We start from the raw sequence: 21,852 nt of genomic DNA, 5'->3' as shown, positions 1-21,852 counted from the left end.
ACAAACGGCAGTGTCCACGACCACGCGCACTCCTCTCCCCTGTACCTTGCAGCCAGGACCAGCCAACAGCCCCTCCGCCGGCTCAGGCTGGACCGGGAGGAACTGTGTCCCCCCCTCCCCCCGTCAGGACACTCGGCGGCACCCCAAGGGCTCAGGCCGGGAAGTAGTTTTGGTCCAATGAGGAGCCAGGAGTCCCAGCCGCCACCAGAGCACCGCCCAGGGCACGGGGTGAAGTTCCAGGCGGGGGCGGGGGCACAACACGCGGACACGCGGACTGTGGCTGAGGCTCTGCTGAGCCCGTGGAGAAGGGGCCGCGGTGACGGTGACGGGCAGTGGGAGCTGCAGGCGGGGTGTCAGGCAGGAGTGAGGAGCGCCCGGGGCTGGTAGGTGGTGGTGCCTGCAGACTCGTCCCTCTGGGCCTGGCTGAGGCTCAGATAAGATCACAGAACACCTGGGGTGGGAACCACACGCATCTCAGCAGCATGCGCCCAGCCCACCCCAGGGAGCGGGTAAGAGGCCTCAGGACCTGCTGGGCACGGGCAGTGGCTCCCTCCCTGCTGGTCTCTTCTGACGGGGATTTGTGTGAGAACGGCCTTCCTGTCCAGCCTTTAAGGCCTCTGGGACCAGGAGTCCCGGGAAGAGTCCTGTCCCCCAGCCCAGACACAGGACGCAGAACGCCAAGGGCCTGCCCTGGGCCAGGGCGTCCGCGGCACCTCGCAGCTCACAGAGGCCTGGCCCTGGCCCTGCCCCTGAGAAGTGGCTAACTGCTCGGCAGAAGCAGGGCCCGAGCTGAGCCTTGTGGCTCCAAGACCCCACGGGCCACAGGCCCCACTGTCCCCTAGACGCTCAGCTGAGCCTCTGGGCTGGCGGCCCCCTTTGCCTTGCGGCACGCGGATGCGGTGGGAGGTTTACAACGTCCCTGTTTCTTTCACCACCAGCAGGCGAGGCGGCTTGGGGCCCGCCGCACCCGCACGGTCGCGAGTGGAACATGCAGTGGTGGCTGCACACGGAGGGCAGAGGTCACGCAGGCGCCATGCTTCCGGGGCAGAGGCTGCGTGCACGGCGGGTCCCAGCCGGGCCCACCGCCTTCGGGAGAAGTTCAAACCTGCCTTCCTCCCACCTGTGGGAACACGCATGTCTGGGACTACCTGGGACTCGTGGCTGCACTGCCTTTCAACCTGGGCAGAGGCTCTGGCAGGGAGGGCCAGCCAGCGCACAGAGCCGCGGGGCACCACGCACAGGACCTGGAAACGCATCAGGAGCCACACTGACAGCCAGCCGGCGTGGCAGTGCCCCTCTGCCACTTAAATGACAATCTGGTCCTTAACGTTTGCCACACACACATCCCGAGCGGAAGACACCTCTCCCCCACCTGGGCCAGGCAGGCCCTCCCGGCTGCCGACCCCTCAAAGGAAAAGCACAAGTTTGCACGAGACTTTCAGAGAGGTTTCCACCCTTCAACCTCGCAGTCCCTGGCCCTGCTCTCCCCCGGGGCTTCTGCGGCCTGGGCGCCAGCAAACCCTGGGCCAGCGCTCCTCTCAGGCCCCGCCGGAGCCCCGCATCCCCGCAGCCCGGAGCCCTGCACCCCGGAGCCCGGAGCCCCGAGCAGGGCCGCGCACGGCGCGCTGTGGGGGAACCAAACCAAACCAAGCCCTGGCTCCAAGGTCCAGAAACAGCAAAACCAGAACCAACGCCTCACTGTTTCCATAAGAGTGTCATTACCTCCACGTCGTTAACTGTTGGATGTAATTTTCAAAATCATCTCATCACACCTGCCAGCCATTTACGGGCCGGGCTTTTCTCACTTTGCAGGAACCCCTGTGCACACAACGCACTTCAGGAACCGACCGCGCTAGGTAATGTCACAGCCGAGGAATCGCACAGCCAGTGGCAAATGCCCTCGTGGGATTCTGCTGCAGAACTCGGTGGTTCGGGTGCCGAGGGGCGGGCCCGGCTCCCCAGGCCCCCACAGCGGCACCGCGGCCTCAGGCTGCCCGGGGAGGAGCGGAGAGGACCGCCCGGGCGCCCCGGCGGACGGAGAAGATGGACTTGCCTGGGCCACACCCACCGGGATCGGGACCCCGCGGCGCCCGCATCCCGAGGTCTTCCCGGCGCAGCACGGAGGCCGGGAGCTCGGCTCAGAGCCCCCTCTCGTCCGCACGCGGGGACCGGAGAGCGGGGATAAGGCGGGGCGCCGGCCGTGACCCCGTGGGGGGCGCCACGCCCTCACGGTGACGCCAAGGATCTGCCCGGGTCCGGGGTCTCCAGGGCGGAGGCCGGCGCAGGGGGGTCCCCACCGGGAGCCGCCCGTCTCGACCCGAGCGCACGCGCAGGCCGGACCTCCGCCCCGGGCTCGGCGCACTGACCTCCGCGTCCCAGGCCGTCGGGTCTGCCCGGCCCGCGAGCCCCGCCCGCCCCGCGCACTGCGCATGTCAGCCGGCCCTGCGCGGCTGGAACCAGATCCAGCCGGCTGGACGGCGACGCCAGTGCGCACGCGCCGGCGTGTGGGCGAGGCTCCGGCGGTGGGCGGGGCCAGGTCGCCGCCAGTGGGCACCGACCCCCAGGCCCCGGCCCATCCCACCCGCGGGCTCCCTGAGTAACGAGAGGGTTCAGACGGCGACGGAGGCCGGGGCCACGTGCCGGTCCAGTCGGCCTCAGCGGCAGCCGCAGCCGGGGGGGGGGGGCGCCTGCTGTTGCCAGGCCTGCTTCCCATTCTCCCCGGCAGCTCCCCACACGGAGACAGGAGATCCAGCTGGTGCAGTGCTTCGCGCCCCCCCCTGCAGCAAAGGACCCTAGGTTCCCGGACCCCGGCCTGCAGCCTCCTCTTCCCTTTGCCCAGAGCTCACAGCTCACCTCCACTTCAGACCCCAGACCTCCCCCGCAGCTTCAGGGGCCCCTTCTCCGCTTCGCCTACTGAGCAGCCCCCCGATACCCCATACCATGGCCCTCTCAGTTCTGGCTGATGCCCCGCCCCCACACCGTGAGCCCCACAAAGAGGGAGCTGCTCACCACTGCACTGACACTGCCCAGCAAAAAGGACCCCCGGATGAGTCACCTCGTCCTCGCCATAGGAACAGCTTAGCCCTCTTCCAGAGCCGGTGTGCCCGCCCCTAAGGCAAGGCTGCCCATCCATCCATGACCCAGGATGACCACACGCCAGCAGCCAGGAGCCTGGCGGGCCTGCCCCCCCCGCCCCCCCCAGCAAAGGTCGGGCCAGGGGCCGAGGATGCCTGCACGGCGCTGCTGAGGGCTGCTCGAGGGGCCTGTCTTCCCTCTCCAGTGGGTGTGGGCTTCCTGCTTTGGGTGTGGGTGTTCCAACTTCCCAGCCTGATAAGGATCTCCAAGGTTTGGAGCCAAGACAGCGTCTTTCTGTGTTTTTCCCGCTACCCACAGAGATCCAGAGGCTTGCTCAACCCTGGGGGGCGGGGCGGGGGAAGAGGCAGGCCAGGGGCTGCCGAGGCCTGACCAGAGCTGGATGGCTGCGAGGGTAGGGTGGTCCCTGTGCTGGGCCGGCTCACAGCTTCCTGATTAATCCCTGGGATGCTGGCATCGTGCCCCCACTTGACAGACAAGGTTGACTGGGGAGCGTAGTTGTTTCTGAGGTTGCTGGTTCATGGAGTGAAGTCAGCTGTGGGGCTGCGGAGGCCAGGGCTCTGCGCGCTGATGCTGCCTTCCGCTGCCAGCCCTGGGCCCCGGGAGACGCCTCTGCTCTTAGCCCCCCTCGTGTGCTGACTCGGGGGGCTGCCCTGGGGACAGGAGAGCAGCACGCTGCACAGGCCAGAGGTGCTGGCTGAAGACACACATGTGGGACACGGCTCAGTGGGCTTTCCCTCATGCTCCCAGCCACCCCGTCACCCACACTTTACAGAGGGGGAAACCGAGGCTCAGAGAGGGTGTGAAGTGCGCCAGGTCTGCCTACGCCCGATGCAGTGTTCGCCTCTGACCGGGGACCAGCCTGCAGGGCGTGCTTGGTCCGCCCAGGCCCCACACCAAGGCACTGGCCACGCACTGCGGCCCGGGGGTTTCAGTACAGGGGCCCCCTGGAGTGGCACCTCACACAGCTGGTGGCATGACCAAGAGGCTTGCCTGCCTGCCCCCGTGTGAACCTGGAGGCAGCACTGGGTCCACCCGGGGGGAACTGAGACCCTAGAGCCCACACTGCAATTCTCCCAGCAGCTCCTGGTCAGGAAGAGTGGGCATGTGACGGGGACCCGAACGCACTGCCTGAGCCCCTCGTGTGACGGGTGGGGCCTCCTCGATGGGATTAGAAGAGGCCCTTCCACCAGGGCGGACACAGCGAGCAGACGGGCCCTCAGTGGACTGGGACCCGCTGGCGCCTTGGCGCTGGGCCAGCCTCCGACGTGAGGCTCTGTCACGGCACCCTGTGGGCCGAGACGCCGCGCAGTGAGATGACCGTAGGAGGCTACGCATTGGGAGACACCCAGGCAGGTCAGACAGAGCGGTTACTTACGTTTGTAATTTAAAATGGCTGAGGGAGGGTGGAGGTCGAGGACAACGGTGGCAGGAAGGTGACACCGAGTAGACTGAGGTGAGGCGCAGCCTGGCTGTCTGGGAGAGAGGGTCCAGGAAGAGGGACACTGCGCCCGAGTCCGGGAGGGCGCCGAGGCCCCGGGGCGGAGGAGCGGGTGGTGGTGGTGGGGGACCGGCGGGCCCCGGGGTGGGGAGCAGCCTGGTGGCTGGCCAAGTTGCCGCCGACCTTCCCCGAGGCCATGAGAAGGAGCTTCCCAGACGCCCCGTCGCCCCGAGGCGAGTCAGCAGGCAGACAGGGTGTTGCCACTGCAGCCCCTGAAGGCAGCTCTGCTGGCCCAGCTAGAAGCCACCGGGTCTCACCATCAGGCCACGTGCTCAGGACAGTCTGAGACCCATCCCGGGCCGCCCCGTGTGACTAATGGACGAGCTGCTTCCCTGGAGGACAGAGCAGAGCTGGCAGGACCAGGTGGACGGCACTGGAAAGGGGGGACGGTGCAGAGGGCTGGCAGTGAGGCGGCCGCACGACAAGGCGATGACCTGCCGTGACCACACAGGAACACAGCCCAGCTCGGGGCTGACCGCCCGGCCCCTCGTAGGGTGGGTCTCTGTCCGTTACAGCCCTCCCCCCACACTTTCTCATCAAAGGTCACACCTTACTGGGGCACAGAGGTCAAACCACACTCATGGGAACTCATCCATCAGCTTCCTTGTCCCTGATCCGTGTGCCACACGACCCAATCCACAGGCAAGCACAGAGGACTGCAAGGCGCCCTTCCCAACAGCCTGCCTGCCTTCCGGCCAGGGCGCTGCGGCCCCAGGTCACCCTCCAGGCCCCATGCAAAGGGACTGTGGCTGGCAGCCCTCCCAGTCCCCGTGGGCTGGGTGCGGGAGCCGTCAGTGCCTTCCGGGACAGACAGGGAGGGTGCCGTCTCCACACTGGTGAGCACAGTGGCTGTGACGCTCCCACAGCCCATGGAGCGTGCTGCACCCCCGTCCCCTCCGTGGAGCCAGGCGGAGCCTCCCTTCTCACTGCAGAGCTTGGCGCACAAGGGCGCCCCTGTCCCCAGCAAGGCAGGGGGTGCCAGCTCTACGTGGTTTTAAACAACACCAGACTGATTGCTTCGGAACCCCAGAATCAGGCTCAGCTTCACGGGGCTCCCACAGCCCGTCCGTGTGCCCAGGCGGTGTAGCTGTCCTCAGAGTCATCGGGTCTCTCACAGGAGTTGCCCGAGCAGGGGGGGCAGCCAGCAGCAGGTACGCGCTGCAGCGCTCTGGGGCAGATCTGCACGCCTGGCTCAGCGGGAGGGTGGGCTCACTCGGAAGACACAGACCCTGCCGTCTTCCTGTGCAGACCAGGTGGTCCGGTCGGGGAGCCCTGAGGGTTAAGTGGCTTAGACAAAGCCCAACGCCAGGCTGTCCCCACAGGGCACCCTGTGGGCAGGGCTCAGCCGGCCTGGCATCCGGGACTCTAACCGGAGGCCGTTCGCACGGGAGCCAGCGCTATTATCCAGGTGCATCGCTAGGAGAACCCTGATCTAGAAAGCCAAGACCACCTGGTTCAAATCCTGCTCCGCCACCTGCTCTGTGACCTTAGGCAAGTTGCTCGACGTTTCTGAGGCTCAAAATAATGGAATGCAGTGAGGAGAACACTGTATCTCATGGATGCCACACATTTCACCTCACTCTGCCATCTCTAAAACCAGGGCTGCTTATAAGCAATAGTGTCCAACGGTCTCCTCTTTAGGGTCCATAGGTCACGGGGTAGGTTCTGAGTTTGATGAACTGGGAATAGAGGCCGGAGAGGCTGTCCGCAGGGCTAGGACAGAAGTCCTCCCTCCTGGCAAGGCATCCGCACTGGCTAACGGGGACTGGTCTCGGCCTCGGGCCAATGTGCCCACTGCCAGCCAGGTGCCCAGGGCCAACGCTGGTGTTGGCTGAGGAGCAAGTTAGGGCAACAACAGGGCCACAGGCATGGAGGGGCCCAAGGGGCCTACAGATGGACTTCACAGAGTAAGACTCTGCCTGCCTCAGCCATGGAGTCCGCCCGCTGACCCCCAACTCCCTCTCCAGGCCAGGCCAGGCCGGGCCAGGCCCGGCCGCCATCCCGAGGGCCCGCCTGGGCTGCTGTTAGCACTCCTGCTGCATTCGACTCCTGGCCACACGGCAAATCTGAATCAAGTTCTGCAACCTGCACACTTGGATTTTCAGAGAAATGTCCTTAGGCCCCGAGCCTGAATGTGCTGCCATGGCCCTACGGAGCGCCCAGAATCACGGCAGAGCGAACGATCTTGTTCTCTAAACCTCCCCGACCTTTAATTATCACAACAGCTGCAAACAATGCACTGCCTCTTTAAGCGGTTTCCTGGGGCGAGTTCAGTTTACAAAGAAATTCCTGAACCCAGGAGCCCGGGGTTGGGAAACGCGCAGGAAGGGGAGCAGGTGCTCGCAGGGGGACAGGGCGCGGGCTGCAGGGCGGGGCCGTCCCCCGCTCAGTACCAATGCCTGGTGCACACGGGGCCGCTGGGCCTGCTCCCGCTTGGCTGACCCCAGGTCGCGGGAGGGCCCGGCCGTCGGGCCAGCGGTCCCGGGCCGCGCGGGGCGGGGCCACGCCGGGGGCGGGGCGACGGCGGTCACGTGTGTACACAGGCCCCGCGCGGCGTGCGCGCCGTGAGCCCTGTCTGCCCGCCCGCGGCGACTGCGCGGCCCAGAGAGCCGGTGAGTGGGGGCGCCGACGGGGGTCGGATGGGCCGGGCACTGGGCACTGTCGGGGGCGGCGCGCGGGGAGCAAGCCAGGGCTGCGGGCCCGTCTGGCGGGGACTGCGCTCGGACTCGGGTCCCTGGGCCCCGCCCTGCGCTGTCCCCTGGGGGTGGGGGCGCTGTGCCCGCGCAGGGCACTGTCCCGGGGGGTGGGGCGCTGAGCCGTTGCGCCGGGAGGGCAGCCAGGGCCGGGCAGGGTCAGTAACCTTCCCAGGCAGCTGAGCGCGGCTGCCTGCGCGCGGCCCAGGGAGGGAACCACATGTTCCAGGGACTGACCAGGTCCTCTGGGTCCGTGGTCATAGCTCTCGCCCTCTCACGATTACAGCACTTTTAGTGCGTTCTGAGCCGTCTGATTGGAGATAAAGGCTGGGGCGAACTGCCGTGGCTCCTTGAGAAGTAAGTAGGTCACCCCTGGGCTCGGACAGGCTTCTGGGCGTCAGAGGGGGCCTCGGCGCTCAGCGCCCCTTCCCAAGGGAGAAGCTCACTGGGTGCAGTGCCCTCGTGCAGACCTCAGGGTGTCCCCCACCAGGGACCACTGGTTTCGGATCCCCAGGCCACCTTTCCGTTGCCTCACTTTGTTCTTCCAATTCCGCACGTCAGTGAGGTCGGACGGTATTTGTCTTTCTCTGACATGTCACTGAGCATCATACCCTCTGGGTCCATCCATGTGGTCGCAAACGGTGAGATTTCTTTTTTGTGGCCAAGTGACGTCCCGTTGTGCATGGAGCAGAGCGGGCGTTCAGCGGCGGGGACAGGGCTGCCTCCCTCCGCGTCCACAGCTTGTTATCCGCTCGCTGCGCCATGCCACCTGTAAACAACCAGCTCCCTATCTTAAGCAACAGCAGCCCGCCTCCTCCCCGCTATCTCCCCATCTGGCCGAGGCCAGCGCTCACTCACGGGGCAAGAAGCTTGCTCTACAGCCTCTGCACACCCGACCGTGTTCCCAGGCTGTGTCCTCACTGGGCCCAGCGGGCACCGCCGATGGCCAAGAGGCACTACTACTAATACGCTCTCCACGCCGCTCTCCAACCAGGGCCTCAGGCAGCTTCCTGGTGATGAGGCCTCGGAAGAGAACTGGCTTTTAAAAACCACAGCTCTATTCTGTGAGTGCCGACTGCCCAGGCGGAAGCCACAACCAATGGTGTCCTGCCTCCCTAGGGAGTGGGGAGACACCCTGAGCACAGGGGACACAGCTCTGGGGAGAAGGTACACATGGGCACTGACCTGCCCTCCCTGTAACTCAAAGCCCCTGTGGGTGAGGGTGAGAGAAAGGCAGGGATGGCCACCCAGTGTGGGTGCCTGTGGGGTGCAGGTTACAGTGTGCACACTGACGGTCTGAGACAATGGAAAATGAGAGCCGCGCGGGGAACATGGGGGACACGGGGACTAGGCCTGTGTAATTCACGGGAGGAGGAGGGACCGCTGCTCCATCTCACAGCCTAGGGGCTGCTGGGAATCCTGACAAAAGAACTGCCACCTGGCCATGTCTCGGGGGCAGGAGGCTGTGTGAGTGCACACCACAGTCACACCTTCCCTAGGCAGTGCTTCCCATAGTTCCTCTTGCTGGCTGCGGGCTGCGGGCTGCGGGCTGCAGGCTCCTCAGCTTCTCAGGCTAAAGCCACTGCACAACTGGGCAGCCGCCCCGGCCCCGAAACACCACCGGCTTCCATGAGCAGAGGACTCAGTGTAGAGAGAAAGGTGAACCTTCTAATTCGAGTTGCCAAAATGCGATGCTGCTGGTGTCTCCATGTGCAAGAGCCCCCTGCAGGGCGGAGGGCAGCGGCGCCGGCCGGTCCCGGGCGTCCTCAGAGGCCCACCGGCCCTCTCCTCCCACACACGCAGCAGGGCCTGCTCGGAGCTGCTGGGTTCTGATGAAAGCCCAGCAAACGGAGGAAGCGACTGTTACAAGTGGGATAACTGGCTGCGCCTCCCTCCGACAGAGCGCAGGGGTGATAGGATCTGTGGGCTGAGCTTCCCCAGGTAAGAGCACACCTGTTCAGAGCCGACGCCGGCAGGGAGCAAGTGAAACGAGACGCGCTGTTCTCGGCCTGGCCTGGCCCTTGGAGCCGGCCTCTTTGTGTTTCCGTTTTCCCGTGGTCTGGTGTACCTGGAGGGAGTAGTAGCCTCAAACCAAGTGACTCAGGTAACAAAAAAGCCCAACTAACCAGTCTCCATAACAAAGAGCGTGTGTCCTGTCTTCTCCAAGGAGAGGGACTGTGGCCGCGCAGGCGCCCGCTGGCCAGGACCCTGCTGCCCGGACTCCTCCCCCGCCCTCCCCAAGCCAGCAAGCGGCGTGCTCCCTGGAGAGGCAGCTCCGTCTGTGCATCTGAGCCAGGCTGCCGGGTTCACTCTCACCACTCGGCAATTTGGAAGCATAAAAAGCAAAAGGCTGCAAAATCCCAACACCCACCTAGATAATGAGCCATTTCCCATCACCCCCCAGAAGGCACTGGGCTGCCATAGGAATCAGTGCGTGAGCCCCGCAGTGAAAGATGTGGAAACAGCCTCTGGGAGCGTCTGCTCCGACCAGCAGGGTGTGAGCTGTGGCGAACACCTCTCTGCCCACTGTACAGAGGAAATACACTCAGGAGTCCCTTTCAAAGCATTTTGATGGTTCCAGCCGAGCTGCCTGCCCACTCAGGATGCACTGCCCAGCCTGGCCTCAACCCCACACCAGGTCTCTGAAGGGTCAAAGGGCACGCCACTCGCGGGACCACAGAGCTCTCCCAGCCGGCCGTCTGCCTCTCCGGGGGAAAGCCTTTCACGGCACCAGAAGCATCTCCTCGCAGACCGAGCCAGCCAGCTGCAGGTCTCCACCAGGAAAGCGCCCCTCAGAGCTCCGCTGGTGGGAAGAGGGACACGGCAGGGGCCAGGCAGAGACGGGCAGAGGCCAGGTGCTGAGGCCTGCCGGGCAGAGCTTCAAGGGCAAGTCTGTGGTGGCCAGGGGGCAGCGAGGAAGGGCATTCTAGGCCGCAGTGTGTGTGTGGACAGCAGTGAGCGTGAGCGGCCAGGCTGCGGGCCCCGGCGCAGAGGACCTGGGTGCAGGACAGCGCCTCTGACTTGGAGCAGGGGAAGGTGAGGTCGCTCTGGGGAAGCAGGATGGCTCATTGCTGACCGTGTGTACAAGGCTCCTGGGAGGCCCCTGCTCCCTGCCATCTCGGCCCAGTTGCTGCTCTGACCATGCCAGCATCCTCTTCCCACGGAGATCACGATTTGTGCTGGTCCTGGCCTTAGCAGAGTTCACTTCAGTTGCTCATGGCCATGCACTGGCTGTGGGTTTAGAAGTCTGGGCTCTTCCAAAGGCCCAGGAAGAGAGAGGCAGGGCTCCCTCTGCCGCAGACACCAGCCCAGCTGGCCTGTGGTCCCTGCAGAGTGCTGGTTGTAGTTACGAACCTGAGCTTGTCACCTCTCCAGTTCCCATTCCTGGGGCCACTGTGGATACGGCGAGGAGCTTGGGACGAGGGCAACACCTGGAAAGCCCTGACTCGACCAGACCCAAAGCCAGGCCTCTGCAGTCTGCCGTGCGTGCAGCAGGGCCCCCAGCATGCCCTTCTCCGGGGGGTCCTCTCCCAGAAAGACTTGCACGTGGCTGTGATGGGGCTCATGCCCTCATCCCTCCCTCCCCGGTTTTCTCTTCCCATGTGTCAGTGAACAGGACCCTGAGAGTCCCCTGCCCCCAGCTGCCTGTGGGGAAGGAGTTCTGGGAAGGGGTCCGCACCCTCCTCACCCCGACACCAAGGGTGGCCAGGCACCCTCTGTGCTCCGCACGCTGCACTGATAAATCCACTGGGCGCTCTGCGGCCTTCGCAGCAGCAGCCTCGGTCACGTGGAGCCCTGTTCAGAGCTCCCTCGCGTGGCAGGACGCGCTGGCCAGGGCAGAGGGTGCTGTCACTCTCGCCCCCACCCCCAGGATTGGGGAGGGCTGCTGTCCGAGGCACCCCGCTTGGTCATTTGGGACTCAGGTGCCGGGCAGAGCCTGTGTGGCCTGTCTGTCCCGCAGGGCCTTTCCGCCGCACGAGGACTCACTGTCACCGCCGCTGCTGCAGTGGGAGCCCCGCTGCGGCCCGCACCCGGGCCTGCACTGCCCTCGGGCCTCCAGGCGTCTGGCAGGCTCCTGAAGGGGCAGCACGCTCGGGCCTGCAGGCGCCCCTGAGGAAGAGACCACAGACGCAGAAGCACCTGCTCAGGCCCAGGCAGGGCAGGGAACCCCCGACTCGCCTCCACAGACCTCCAGGCCCAGGGAGCGGCCAGTGCTGGCTGCTCTGGAGTCACACACGGAGGACCCAGCGAGAGCCCGCCACCAGCCCAGGAGGGCGCGCGGCGGAAGGCGCTGGCTGAAGGCACCGGCGGCCCTGGGCGGAGGCACCTTGAGAACCAGGTGGTGGGGCGCAAGGGGCCTTGGAGGAGCCACCTTCATGTGAGGGACCGTCTTCAGCTGACGACATGCAGCCCCACTGAGGGTCCAAGAGGGCCTTAGGGCCTGGACGGGACAGGACTCCAGCGATGCTCAGAGAAACCATGCCTGGGCGCCATGGCCGCTCACCTGTCCCCGGTCTGTGCGGCCGTGATGGTGGCCGAGGCCACCGCTCAGCAGCAGAGAGGCCGCGGGCAGTGCTCAGCATCAGGGGACTCAGGTGGACTCAGCTCTTCTGATCAGGGAGCTGGCCTCGCCGCCTCTGCCTGGCCTTCCTTGGAATGTGGGCCACTCCGGCCCAGAGGAACTGACCACAGCTCTGATCCCTTTAAAGATTCCCAGGCCCCTGGCCCCCTGGGCAGGGAGGGCGAGGGCTTCATCCCTCACGAAGAGGACCCCCCACTGGGGAGCCTGGGCGCCCGAGCCCCCGCGGGTGCAGCACCCCCCTGCAGGGGAGCTTTCTGCTCCCCCTGGCGGCCCTCTCCCTCCCCATGAAGACAGGACATGCCCCAAGGCAGTACACAGCCACTTCCTGTGTCCTGCCCCATGGAGTGAGGTGGGGAAGGGACCCAGACCAGGCAGAAGGGAGAGGCCACGGATAGAGCCAGGGCCCAGCCCAGTGCGAGAGCCGGGGACACGGGCCTGGGGTGCAGTCCGGGGCAGGCAGGACAGACAGCAGGTTGCCTTTCCCAGTGCCTCATGGGATGCCGGGGCGTGGGGAGGCTGCTACTGCACGTGGAAGCCAGTCCTAAGAATCGTGGGGGAGGGTTTCAGGGAGTGGGCGGGTCAGTGATAAGAATGGGAAGAAGGTGGCCAAACCGGCCAGTGAGTCTGGAGGTGGCCTGGCAGAGGCAGTAGCCAGAGGCAGGGCAGCACCAAGGGCCTGGCCTGGTGGGAGGGAGGGAGGGAGCGGGGGCAGGAGCAGGCCTGTTCCTAAGCCCTCTCAACCAGAGCCCTTCAGCGGAGGGGATGCGGGGACGCTGGCAGGACGCCGGCTGGCATGGGAGGCGCTCTGCAGAAGCGCCCGCGGCTGGAGGAAGCCAGCGCCTCTCTCCTGTCCCCTCAGGGGACCAAGAAGCAGAGAGGCCCTTCCAGGAGACGTCTGAGTTCCGAGTTCCTGTCTCAGGAAGGAACAGGCTCAATACCTGGAATCCGGCTGTGGAGGCCTGTGCCCGAGGGGAGGGGAGGGGAGGAGAGGGGAGGGGCCTGCGCTTTGTTGTTAGGCCCCCCTCTTGCCAGATAGCTCCTTCCCGGACTCACAGAATCAGAGCTGGGAGGGAAGGGGAGTGACTGCAGGGAAATGGGGCCAGAGGGGTGGGGCCCAGTCCAGCAAGCCTGCCTCCCCCCGCCCCCTGCGAGCTCACAGGGTGAGTGAGTGGCCCACACTCAGAACGTGCCGGACACCTGCTCTTGTAAATGCGGCAGCTCTGACAGCTGCCATTCGCTCCCAGGTCCCTAGGTGACACCTGGAGGGACCAGGGACCCCGCCACCCCTGCCTGTGGGAAGCTCGCAGACTGAAAGCAAGCGGGCCTTGGAGCCCTAACCTGCACCTGAAGCCAGTCCCCTCCCACTGGTGCGGAAGGCCACTCGGAGGCTCTGCCTGGGATGTTGACGAGCTGCCAGCCAGCAAGCACGCGGCCCATTTCTGATCGGAAGCCCAGCGCACAGTCACTGTCTGTCCCCCTTGCAGGCTGGGCCACAGGCACATGAGTGCTTCCAGGAAATCCTCTACGGATTTCACTCCACGTGACCATTTCCCAAGAGCCAGCCCGTCTGTGCCAGACCCGGACGCTTGCTTGAGGCCAGCCATTGCTGAGGGGGCCCTGGGGACAGTGGAGCAGGTGGGTGGGCAGGCGGCCTGCAGGTGGCGCTGCTACCTCAGCGCGCTCTGTGCCCTCCAACCCCAGGGACAGCACTGACCCCTGAGGCCCAACAGGTACAACTGTGTCCTGCGTTTCTGCCCACAAACGTCTGCTCGGGGAGCTCCTCACTTCGCGAGCCCACGGGGCTGGGGCGTGCGGGCCGCGCCGCAGTGGGGACAGGCACACAGTGGGGACAGGCGCACAGTGGGGACAGGCGCGCGTGGGGACAGGAGCGCGTGGGGACAGGCGCGCAGTGGGGACAGGCGCGCAGTGGGGACAGGCGCGGAGGCAGAGCCGCCTGGCTGCTGGCTGCCGGCTGCCGGCTGCCGGGCACAGGCTGCACACTGCCCGGGAGGGGCCGCGGCACCTGCGAAGGAAGCGGGGGCTGAGTGATGTACTAGACGTCCCGGTGCCCGCAGGCTGCGCGGAGGAGACGGTGGCCCGGCGCTCAGAGAACACGGGCACGGGGCAGGTGAGGGCAGCAAGCGGGCAGAGGCGGCGCCAGCCTTGTGAGACCAAGAGCGCACCTCCTGGGCTGTGTCCTGGCAGCGGACCGCCCAGGGACAGCCGCCACCTGCTCCAGTGACGCAGGACCGGTGGGAACACCCTGGTGGGCTCCAGGGGCCCTGGCGTGCAGCTCGGCAGGGCGGGGACGGCTGGGGGGCCCAGGAAGGCAGTGTTTGCTGGGGACAAGGCCAGCGAGGTCAGGTGGACAGGCCCCACACCCGCGCTCCCCGGCTCAGCAGGAGCCTTGAGAGGGAGGGGCACCAGGACAGGAGACAGCGATCACACAGTGCGCCGTGTGCTCACAGGAGAAGGGAAACTGCGGGAGGCAGCTGAAGGGTGCCGCGCACGGCTCCTCCTACAGCTTGTGAACAGCCACGCTCCCGGAGCTGTGCCAGAGGCGCCAGGGCCGTGGGGGACCCTGCCTGGTGCACCTGCTCCCCTGGAATCCAGCCCCACAGGCCGAGGAGCCCCGTCCAGAGGGAAGAACCCACCGCTTCGCTGGGCACACTTTCGACAGTGATGTAACTGCAGGTGTGGGCAGAGCGGGGCCGCCCAGCGCCCGGCCTTTTCATTACCATCAGACACCCAATGCCTCGGGCTGCTGGGTGGCGCTCACGAGGCTGTTAGGACGCTGCCACAAACTCAGTGCTCCTCCCGCCTGCCCCATGGTGATCAGAGGGTGTGGGGGCACCGGCAGATGCACCCTGTCTCGGCATCCCCCCCTCCCTCCCCACCACGGGTGGGGCCTCCTCGCTGCCCACTGCTGAGCCTCTGCCTCTGGCACGGTGGTGGGACGTGGCAGATACGGGAAAGGTCTGTGGGATGTGCCACAGGACGGGCTTGGGATCCACAGGCGGCAGAGCCCTTTGTCCATGTCACCCGGGGGGCGGGCAGTGCCCCCGGCAGGGCTGACTGTCCCTGTGCCTGAGCCTGGGACACAGTGCTGCTAAGAGGCCCTCACCTGGTCTGCGAGCACAGGTGCTTTTGGGTCGGAAGTTTTCCTCCAAAGAACGGGGACCTGCTCTTCCTGCCAGTTCTCTCCGATGGGACTGCCGAGCCCACCCAGGCTTCCCACGCACGGGGATGGACGGGGACAGACAGGCCACCCGGACCTGGACGCGCGGCCTGTGACGCGGAGGCACAGGGCCAGGCTCTCACAGGCTCTCGCACAAGTGACGTCACCCGAGCCCCGCCCCCTGCAGGTCTCACAGGTCTCCAGCCCCCGGTGGCAGGTGCCGGTGCCGGCATCTCCCAGAGGCTCAGGCTCACCGTGACCTCGCACCAGCGCCTCTGCCCATCTCAGGCTGGTTGTGTGGTGTCCTGTGCTACCCAGGCGCCGTGAGAGACAGGTGGGAATGCGGGCAGAGGGACTGTCCATTCCCGTGTGTGGGGAAGAGTCCAGATTCAGGCCAGAAAGCCGGGCTGCACCCTCACTCGGTACACCACTCAGTCCCTGCTCCCTTGGCAGGTGGCTTCGGAGCGGGAGGGGCGGATGAGGCTGAGCTGGCCTGGAAGGCCAGGCCTCAGGCAGGCCCTCCCTCCCCTGGAGGTGCCCTGGCTGGGCCACCAGTGTCCGGGGCACTTTGTGTTCTTAATCTCACCTTTCAGTAACAGAGCTGGGTGAAGGGCAGGGGCAGGACTGAGCGGAGACCCAAGAGCTCCCGCCCAGGTCAGCAGGGGCTGCAGAGCGCCCATCGCAGGGGAGAGGCCCCGACTGCCAGCCGCTGCGGTGGTGAGCCGGCGGGGGCCACGCTGGCGGGGACGCAGCCCCAGGAGCAGCCTGGGTACATGGCCCGGGGGGGGGCTCAGACCCCTCAGGGACAGGTCCGTGGCCACGAGATCACTGCAGTGCTGGCCCTCCTGGCCTGGCCCAGGCCCTGGGTGGCACCTGTGGCGACACTTGACCTTCATGGCGCGTCCTTGTTAAAAGGCCCCATTTCTGGGGTCCCCAGCTCTGGGGACCTGCAGGCCCGGGCGCTGGCTCCAGGTGACGACTAACCTCCCCGCTCTCCCCACAGCCAGCTGCCCGGCGCCATGTGGAGCTGCGGCCCGCTCAACGGCACAGGCCGGGGCGAGGACCAGCCCCTGTGCCCGCACTCCCAGCTGGTGCTGTCCGCCTTCTCCCTGCTCTACCTGGCGGTCGGCGTGCCCGTGGGCCTGGGCTACAACGCGCTGCTGGTGCTGGCGAACCTGCAGGACCAGGGCAGCATGACCATGCCCGACGTCTACTTTGTGAACATGGCCGTGGCCGGCCTGGTGCTCAGCGCCCTGGCGCCCGCGCACCTGCTGGGCCCCAGCGCCTCGGGGTGGGCCCTGTGGGGCTTCAGCAGTGAGGCCCACGTGACGCTGCTGGTTCTGTTCAACGTCTGCTCCCTGGTGACCATGTACTCCACGGCCCTGCTCAGCCTCGACTACTACATCGAGCGGGCGCTGCCGCGCACCTACATGTCCAGCGTCTACAACAGCCGGCACGTGTGCGGCTTCGTCTGGGGCGGGGCCCTGCTCACCAGCTTCTCCTCCCTGCTCTTCTACATCTGCAGCCACGTGGCGGCCAGGATCGTGGAGTGCGCCAAGATGCAGCACCCGGAGGCCGCCGACGCCATCATGGTGCTCATCGGGTACCTGGTGCCAGGCCTGGCTGCGCTCTACGCCCTCGTGCTCATCTCCCGGATCCGCAAGGAGGACACGCCCCTCGACCAGGACTCGGGGAGGCTGGACCCCTCGGTGCACAGGCTCCTGGTGGCCACCGTGTGCACGCAGTTTGGGCTCTGGACGCCGCACTACCTGACCCTCCTGGGGCACACGTGCCTGGCCCTGTGGGGGGGGGCCGTGGCCGGGCAGCACCTGGGGCTACTGCTCTTTGCGAAGGACCTGTCCCGGTGCCTGGCCTTCTCCAGCAGCGCCGTGACGCCGCTGCTGTACCGCTGCATCAACAGGAGCTTCCCCAGCAAGCTGCGGCGGCTGGTCAAGAAAATGCCCTGCGGGCGCCAGAGCTGCTCCGCGGACCAGGCGGGCGTCCAGCAGGTGCTGGCGTAGACGGCCAGCAGCACGGGGCCAGCCCAGAGGCGCCGCTGGTGCATAGCCTGCGGGCTCGGTGCACGCCCACCGACCGGGTCCGAGTCCTGGGGGAGGAGGGGACGGCGCTCAGCCAGTCACAGCACTTTGCCACCTGTAGCTCTGCCGCTGTCCCCACGGGGAAGCGCTGAGGCAGGAACACACAGCAGTACAGGCGTGTGCTCTAGACCAGGTGCCTGTGCGGAGGGCAGCTGCACTCAGGCCCGGCGCCCACAGGCCCGCCCGCGGCCTGCTCACTCAGCCTCCCACGGGGCTTTACGAATGAAGTGATGGAAGTGAAAGCCAGTATTTATACTCTGTGTTGTTGGAATGCTTGATCCCCCATCTTAGGTTTGTTTATAAAAAGAGATGCTTGAAAGAAAAGCCACCGAGTATTAAAATGAAGGAAACAGGACAGCACACACGTGGATGGGGGCGCGGCCAGGGCCACAGCAGGGTCCTGTCGAGGGCGAGGCCAAGTGCTTCACAAGGAGGGAAGGCTCGAGGGGCTGTGCAGGAAGGCACCCCTCCCCCACCTCCTAGGGGCGCTGTTCACGGGCACAGGGCCGAGGGAGAAAGGCTGCAGGGACTGACCCACAGGGAGCTCAGGACGGCAGGTGACCAGCTCCCGAGCACCGACCTTGGCCCCCACGCTGCCGCCACCACCGTCCACCAGGTCCGCGTCAGGTGACGCTGCGTGACCCGAGTGAGGCTGGCCTACTTTCGGGAAGTGGCTGCATGGGGTCAGACGGAGGTCAGCAGGGTTCACCCGCCTCCTGCCTCCATCCAGCCCATTCCCTAAGCAGCCACTTTGCACTGTGCACTTGAGGGAGCCCCCCATCGCCGCCCCCCAAGTCCTTATGACGGAATACAGGCCCGCAGCCCTCTGATGCCAGTTTTGAAACCCAAAAGCCCTAAGAACAGAAAGGTTTTTCAAGTTCGCAGCACATTCGTCTGGTAGCAAACCCCGACATGACGCCGGGTCGCCCCTCCCGTGCCGACAGCCTGGACACGAGGCCCGCAGACAGGTGTGTCCAGGGTAGTGCAGAGCATGCCCGTCCGAGAAGATGCCAGGACACCCGGCCCCAGTCCTTCCACAGCCCGTGCCCCGCCCAGGCCTGCAGGTGCCTCAGCCAACCCCCCTCCAGCACAGGCACCAGGGCGCAGGAGGGCCCCGTCACGGCTCCACCTGCAGGCCTGGTGGAGTGCGAGTGCCGGCCCGGCCCGGCCCAGCTGTGGCGGCATTCCCCTGCACACGCGCGGTGCCGCTGCTCAGTCTGCAGTCTCCAGGCCAAGGCCATGGGGCCCCCAGGCACAGTGGGCCCTGGTCAGGGAGCCAGGTTGGGTATAAATAAAAGCTCCTCTCGGTCTGTCTCCCCTGCTCCTGCACAGGAGCCCTGGGTGAGGGAAACCTTAGTGCCCAGCCTCTGCCCACAGCCCTGACCTGCAGCCCAGGTGCTCTTCCCCAAACAGAGAAGGGAGCCTCAAACCACTTTTTATAAACTTCCAGGTTCTCAGTGGTTTTGGCTACTAACTGGCTAGTTCCTGGTGGCCTCCTGGGGGCCTGGGCGGGCTGCTGGCTCTGTCCCCGCCTGCGCAGGACCGAGTGTCTGCGGCGCTGAAAGCTCTTCCTGCGGGGGCACCAGCCACGGCAGACTGGGCCCCTTGCAGACCCTCCCCTCTCACAGGGACCCTCTCGGCTGCTCACCCGGGCACCGGGAGCAAACCTCCACCTGCTCCTCGACCCCTGCCCCCCACGCCTACTGCTCACCCCACCCTGCACACCTGGATGGCCTGCAGGCTCATGCTGCCCTTCTTCCCGGAATGTCTGACTCCCGGTGCTTTTGCCACATCACCAAAAAATGGGAGGAATTGTGAGCTGCGCAGAGGAGAACAAGGAGCTGTTCGGAGTAGGCCAAGAGTGTGAACTCAGTCCTGCTTTTTTAACCGATCAAACCTACGTTTGAGTTTGCTCGATGTCAGGATACAAGCTCTCGCTTTACGCCCAAGGTCATTCGTTCTACCAGCACTTCTTGACTATTTTAAAGTTAATTATCTTACTTTTGTTCACAAAAACTCTTCTACCTTGTCATGCTGCACAGAAGTTACATTGCATGTCCAGTTCTTGAATTTGAAATCAGCTGGGATGGGAGGCTTCCTCATTTCTAAGTGCTGACAGTTGCCCGGGACCACACCGTCTGCCTGTGGTTCTGTGTTGGAGAAACTGCCGAGGAAGTTCACACATTGGGACACTATTAAATTATTTGGTACTTTCTCTCCAACCTCTGAACGCTCACATTTGTGTCTCCAAGGTCAGGCGACGTATCTGAGAGGAACAGCAGGATCACAAGCTGGCGCTTCGCCTCCTACCGTCCGGTCACCCTGCCGGCTCTTTCTGTGGGTCCTTCCCTCCCGGCCGCACGCCAAGCACAGCGCCCGCGGCAGCTGGCCAGAGGCAGGCGAGCCTGCGGCCTGCGGCTCCATGGAGATCTGGGGCATCCCGGGGGCTCCAGCTGCCTCCGGTGCCTCCGGCCAGTGTGGGAGCCCCACGCCCCCCTGCAAGGGGCCTGTCTCACCAGCGCCCTCCGTCACTGCGCAGAGTAAGCACTGTGGACATCTGAGAGTTGGACGAGTGAGTGAACAGCGACAAAGTAATTTTAACATCCCCACTGTATGTATATTAGCCCTGGCTGGGGGCCTGGCTGAGTGGAGTGTTGCCCTGAACACCAAAAGGTTGTGGGCTTGACCCCCAGGAGAGGTGTGTACAGGAGGCAACCCATTGATGTTTCCCTCCCCCCTGCTCTCTCTCTAAAGCAGTGGTTGGCAAACTGCGGCTCACGAGCCACATACGGCTCTTTGGCCCCTTGAGTTTTTAGCAAAGGCCAGCTTAGGAGTACCCTAATTAAGTTAATAACAATGTACCTACATATATAGTTTAAGTTTAAAAATTTTGGCTCTCAAAAGAAATTTCAATCGTTGTACTATTGATATTTGGCTCTGTTGACTAATTAGTTTGCCGACCACTGGTCTAAAGCAACACACGAGGCGCTGAGGCTGCACGAGAGGGGTGCGTGGCACCGTATTCCATGTGCTGTGTGTGTGGGGCGGGGAGACACGTGTCCTGAGGGATTCCCAGGCCCCAGGGAGCTCTGCTGCTCACAGGAGACAGGGCCACGGCACAGATGACCAAGTATGATCTCCAGACCAGCCAGGGCCCCACACAGGGGCCTCAGAGGGAGCGTCCGAGTAGCTGCAGGGCAGGACCCGCCGGCCAGCGCTGCACTGTGGCCCAGGAAGGAAGGGAGGGGACGGAACCTGGAAACAAGAATGCTCATCGCTGCAGCACCAGCGACGCACCAGAAGTTATAAGCAGGAGTGACTCAGACACGCCTTCCAGGGGGACTGCTTGCAGCAGAGCAGGCGCGTATGCAGAGCTCCCCCCAGTGGCCGCCGATGGACCTGCCTCAGGGCAGAGGAGCCAACGAGACCCCAGAGTCAGAGGGAGTCCCCTGCACGCCCCCCCCCCCCCCGGCATGCCCAGCTCTTGAGGGAGGAACTGGGTCTGTGCCATGAGGCTGCTAACAGGCTCCTCAGCTGCCAACACGGCGACCACAGCTCAGGCTATAACCCCATGACCTCAGGAGGCGACTGCCACCCCCCAGTCAATGCAGAGCAAAGGGCACACCCACCATGTGTTCCCAGCAACTGGGAGGGCGCGAGTGTCCTTCAGAAACTGTCCCTGTGGACACAGCCAGATGCTGCTGGCTCTCAGAGGTCACATCGAATTCTGCTTTTGCAAACACGCCCACAGCCGCAGTGTACCTGGTGCTGCTCTGCATGCATGCACACACATGCACAGACACACATGTACATGTGCACACGCACATACACTGCACAAGACAGACACACACGTACACTGCACACACGTGTGTGACACGCACACAAGGACACACACATGTGCTGGCAGGACAGGCCTGCATAGCCTCAGGGTCAGGAGGGAAAGGGGTGTGGGCTTGGTGAGGGCGAGGCATGTTTCCGTGGCGGCACCTGACGCACGGACCATGACGGCAGAGAAACAGCTGTGAGATAACACGGGCAATGGGAAGGGCCAGCAGACCCGAGGCCCTGGCCTCTGCTACCCTGGGACTGCCCGTCAGCCTGTCGTTTGAAGAGACAGACACGCGGGAGGATCAGAAGTAGGGTAGGAGCCATGCAAACAACCCTAGAACGTTCTCTTCAGAAGAACCCAAACCCCTCAGGGCTGAGAAGACCCCTTCCTGAGGCCCCTTGTTGGAGACCCCACAGGTCCCCGGGCCAGGATGAGGCGAGACGCCGAGGAAGGACCCAGGGCTGCGAGATTCTGTGAGCAGGAGCCCCGCGGGATGCCAGCGCCACCTGGTGGCCTGGGCTGGGACTGAGGCTCTCCTCTGCCAATCAAAGAGCAGCAGGACAGGAAGGCACCCCAGCCGCCCGCCTGCCCGCCCGCAGGGTAGTGAGGAGCTGGGCCAGGGGCCTGCTGGGGCACTGTCCCTAACGCGGACTGTGGTCAGGGCTGCACCACCCTGTGAGCTGCTGAACGTCACTGAGCTGCCTTTCCAAATGGGGGATTACACAGCACGCAGGCTCCACCTCCAACGAGGACGCTGTTCATCGTGCCCGAGAGGCCCCGGGGCTGGTCCTGAGGGCAAGGGGGCAGAAGGCAGCCCCCGCGCAGCACTCACCGCCTGTCACCGGGCTGGCTTCGCAGCCCCTCTGGACCCGCTGGC

General features: G+C 65.1%; 2 protein-coding genes across 6 annotated transcripts in view; one reads left to right on the top strand and one right to left on the bottom strand.

Moving 5' to 3' along the window:
* C6H7orf50 (chromosome 6 C7orf50 homolog) overlaps positions 1-21,852 on the bottom strand; it is a 66,788-nt gene that overhangs the window by 7,544 nt on the left and 37,392 nt on the right. The gene's annotated exons all lie outside the window — the stretch shown is intronic.
* GPR146 (G protein-coupled receptor 146) lies at positions 7,012-20,036 on the top strand. 4 transcript variants are annotated; one of them, XM_008156020.3, is made up of 2 exons: positions 7,012-7,206; positions 16,051-20,036. In XM_008156020.3, exon 2 carries the CDS (start codon positions 16,067-16,069, stop codon positions 17,066-17,068), a length of 1,002 nt encoding a protein of 333 aa, XP_008154242.1. In that variant the 5' UTR covers positions 7,012-7,206; positions 16,051-16,066; the 3' UTR covers positions 17,069-20,036. The 4 variants fall into 4 exon arrangements, with proteins under 4 accessions (XP_008154242.1, XP_054574247.1, XP_054574248.1 ...); XM_054718272.1 differs by lacking the exon at positions 7,012-7,206 and adding an exon at positions 7,583-7,644; XM_054718273.1 differs by lacking the exon at positions 7,012-7,206 and adding an exon at positions 9,219-9,228.

Source organism: Eptesicus fuscus, chromosome 6 (genome assembly GCF_027574615.1).
Source record: "Eptesicus fuscus isolate TK198812 chromosome 6, DD_ASM_mEF_20220401, whole genome shotgun sequence".
In the NCBI taxonomy this organism is placed as follows: Eukaryota; Metazoa; Chordata; class Mammalia; order Chiroptera; family Vespertilionidae; genus Eptesicus; species Eptesicus fuscus.
Note: the sequence above shows the minus strand (reverse complement) of the source record. Positions and strands in the feature narration are given on the sequence as shown.